A 2,500-nucleotide genomic window follows, 5' to 3' on the forward strand; every position below is an offset into this window, starting at 1 on the left:
TTTTTCAAGCATGGTTATTGGAGTTATTAAGGCAAGGCACATTTATTTCACGCACAATGGCAATTCAAAGTGCTTCACATAAGAAATAAAAATCTAAAAGCAGATTAAAACCGGTTAAAGTGCAATTCAAAGCACCCAACCTTCACACTTCACCATGCCGCCAAGCACGGCGGCGTTGCAACCCACACCCACCTCGGCCGTTGCCACAGATGAATGCACCTTTTTATACATTAAAGCTATGAATCCTTTGACCAACTAGAGCCCGACAAAAACATATGTTGCTGATATCAAACCTTCAAGGAGAGGTGTGTCTTTCCCGTTACATTTCAGAGGAAGACTTGATGAAAACCAAACGACGGTCCAGCTTGTGCTGACTGCATACAGGAGAGACCATTTTCTCCTCGATGATTAGGGATCGTTAACCTGCCCTGGAAGTTTCTGAAAGTAATCGACCCGACAAAAGAAGCTCAATTTGGGAGGAAAAACGAATGAAAAGTCAGATAAATACATTTTCATTTCAAGATTTTTTTTTTTTTTTTTTTATTTGTCACATACATATACATACTTCCATACATATATGCAGTGAAATGTAATTTAAATTTAAATGTAATCTAAATTGAAACTCACCCGGGTTAATTCTGTACAACCCCAGGCCGCATTTATGGGAGATGTGTCGCTCAGGGTCTGCTTTTCAACGTCTGTAATTTTGTATCTGTTTTGGAGAAAGTGTTAATATTTGGTGAGATTTTTGTCCTTTAAAAAAAAGTATTTAGTCGGCCTGGGGGCTCACCAGCTGGGAATCTGAGGCATGAAGAAAGGTTAATGATGGATTGAACGGAAGCAAAAAGTCTGAAAGCGGGGATGTCAGGGAGGAGGGGCGTTAGCTCATTGCTCTCTGGAGGGAAGGATGGAGAGATTACTGCCGAGTGTCTGGGGAGGGAGGGAGGGTAAGAGAGACAGTGTTGGACAGCCAGAGACCGGAAGGGAACAAGGCGAGAGGCGGAGGGAGAGCGAGGGAGACCAGAGGAAGGTGAAAGAGAGGTGAGAGGCGGAAGCGACAGAGATGGAGAGACAGAGAGAGAGCGAGAGAAAGAGAGCGCGAGAGAGAGAGAGAGAGAGAGAGAGAGAGAGAGAGAGAGAGAGAGAGAGAGAGGGAAGACGGGGAGGAAAAGTAACAAGGCGCAGCGACATTGACACACCTGTCATGTCTTCATGGCTTCAGAGTCAGAAGGTCGCCGATAAGGGAGGAGGAGGAGGAGGAGAGGGAGAGACCAGGGTGGCGGCAAAGGGTCTCCTAATGGTTGTTGACATCTACACCTGTCGTGTCGCACACTTCACAGGGTGTCAGGGGTCAGAGGAAGGAAAAAAAGAGGGGGGAAAGAAAAGAGGCAGGAGCTGCACCTTTAGCTCTGACTTCTGCTGCCGCCATGTCTGCGCCGCATGGAGCACGGAAAGAGGGAGGGAGCGCAGAAGGAGCACGGAAGGAGAGAGGGAGCGGCAGGATGTGTGCTGTGCGGGCTCGCTTCACTATACATTTTTGTCATTGCCTTTTACTTAAATCACTCCAAGCAATGTTAGTTGTTAGTAACACTTAGAACTATTTCCTTATCTTTCTTTCTGTTCCATCTCCCATCTATCTCTATCTGTCTACCTCTCCACCTCTGTGCGTCCACCCCAGAGGCCCTGGCCGCCACCTACCTGTGGGAGTGCTATATCTTTGCCCTGGCGGTCTTTGTGACCCTGACCAACCAGATCCACAAGTGGAGCCACTCCTACTTTGGCCTCCCGTGCTGGGTCACGCTGCTGCAAGACTGGCACCTGTTGTTGCCGCGGAAACACCATCGCATTCACCACGTCTCGCCGCACGAGACGTACTACTGCATCACCACAGGTGAGGGAGGAAAGCATGCGCAGTATTTGTGTTGCGTTTCTGTTGCCACACCTACAAGCCAGTATTGAACCATGTTGTAACACCCGCGACAACTACTACTGGACTGTTTCTACGACCAACCCAAACACTAGTTGCAGTCCGGTTTGGAAGAAACTGAAACAGTCATGTGGGGTAAAACCTGAATTATTGACTGGAGGGTAATAACTGAAACTCTGGATGCAGATGGTCTGGACACTATCAGGGTAGGTCTGGACAGTTTAGGAGACGGTCTGGATAGTCTACAGGGTGGTCTGGACAGTCCCGGAAGCGGTCTAGACAGTCTAGGGACGGTCTGGACAATGTAGGAGGTGGTCTGGACAGTCTATGGGGTGGTCTGGATAGTCTATGGGGTGGTCTGGACAGTCTAGGGGGGAGGTCTGGATAGCCGAGCAGGTGGTCTGTAAAGTTTAGGGGTGGGTAATGGAGGCTGCGGTCTGGACAGGGTAGGGGGTGGTCTGGACAGTCTAGAGCTGGTCTTGACAGTGCAGGGGTGGACAGTCTATGGGGCGGTCTGGAAAATGTAGGAGGTGGTCTGGATAGTCTAGGGGGAAGTGTGGACAGTATAGGGGG

General features: G+C 49.2%; 1 protein-coding gene across 1 annotated transcript in view; it reads left to right on the top strand.

The window, feature by feature from the left end:
- Positions 1-2,500, top strand: part of LOC307231355 (plasmanylethanolamine desaturase 1) — a gene marked incomplete at both ends in the record, with an annotated part of 41,254 nt that overhangs the window by 33,708 nt on the left and 5,046 nt on the right. Inside the window, one exon of the mRNA XM_080002020.1 lies at positions 1,679-1,891. Coding sequence (XP_079858146.1) covers positions 1,679-1,891 — 213 coding nt within the window. The remainder of the gene's footprint in view (positions 1-1,678; positions 1,892-2,500) is intronic.

The sequence above is a fragment of the Zeus faber genome (assembly GCF_960531495.2).
Source record: "Zeus faber genome assembly, chromosome: 6".
Taxonomy (NCBI): Eukaryota; Metazoa; Chordata; class Actinopteri; order Zeiformes; family Zeidae; genus Zeus; species Zeus faber.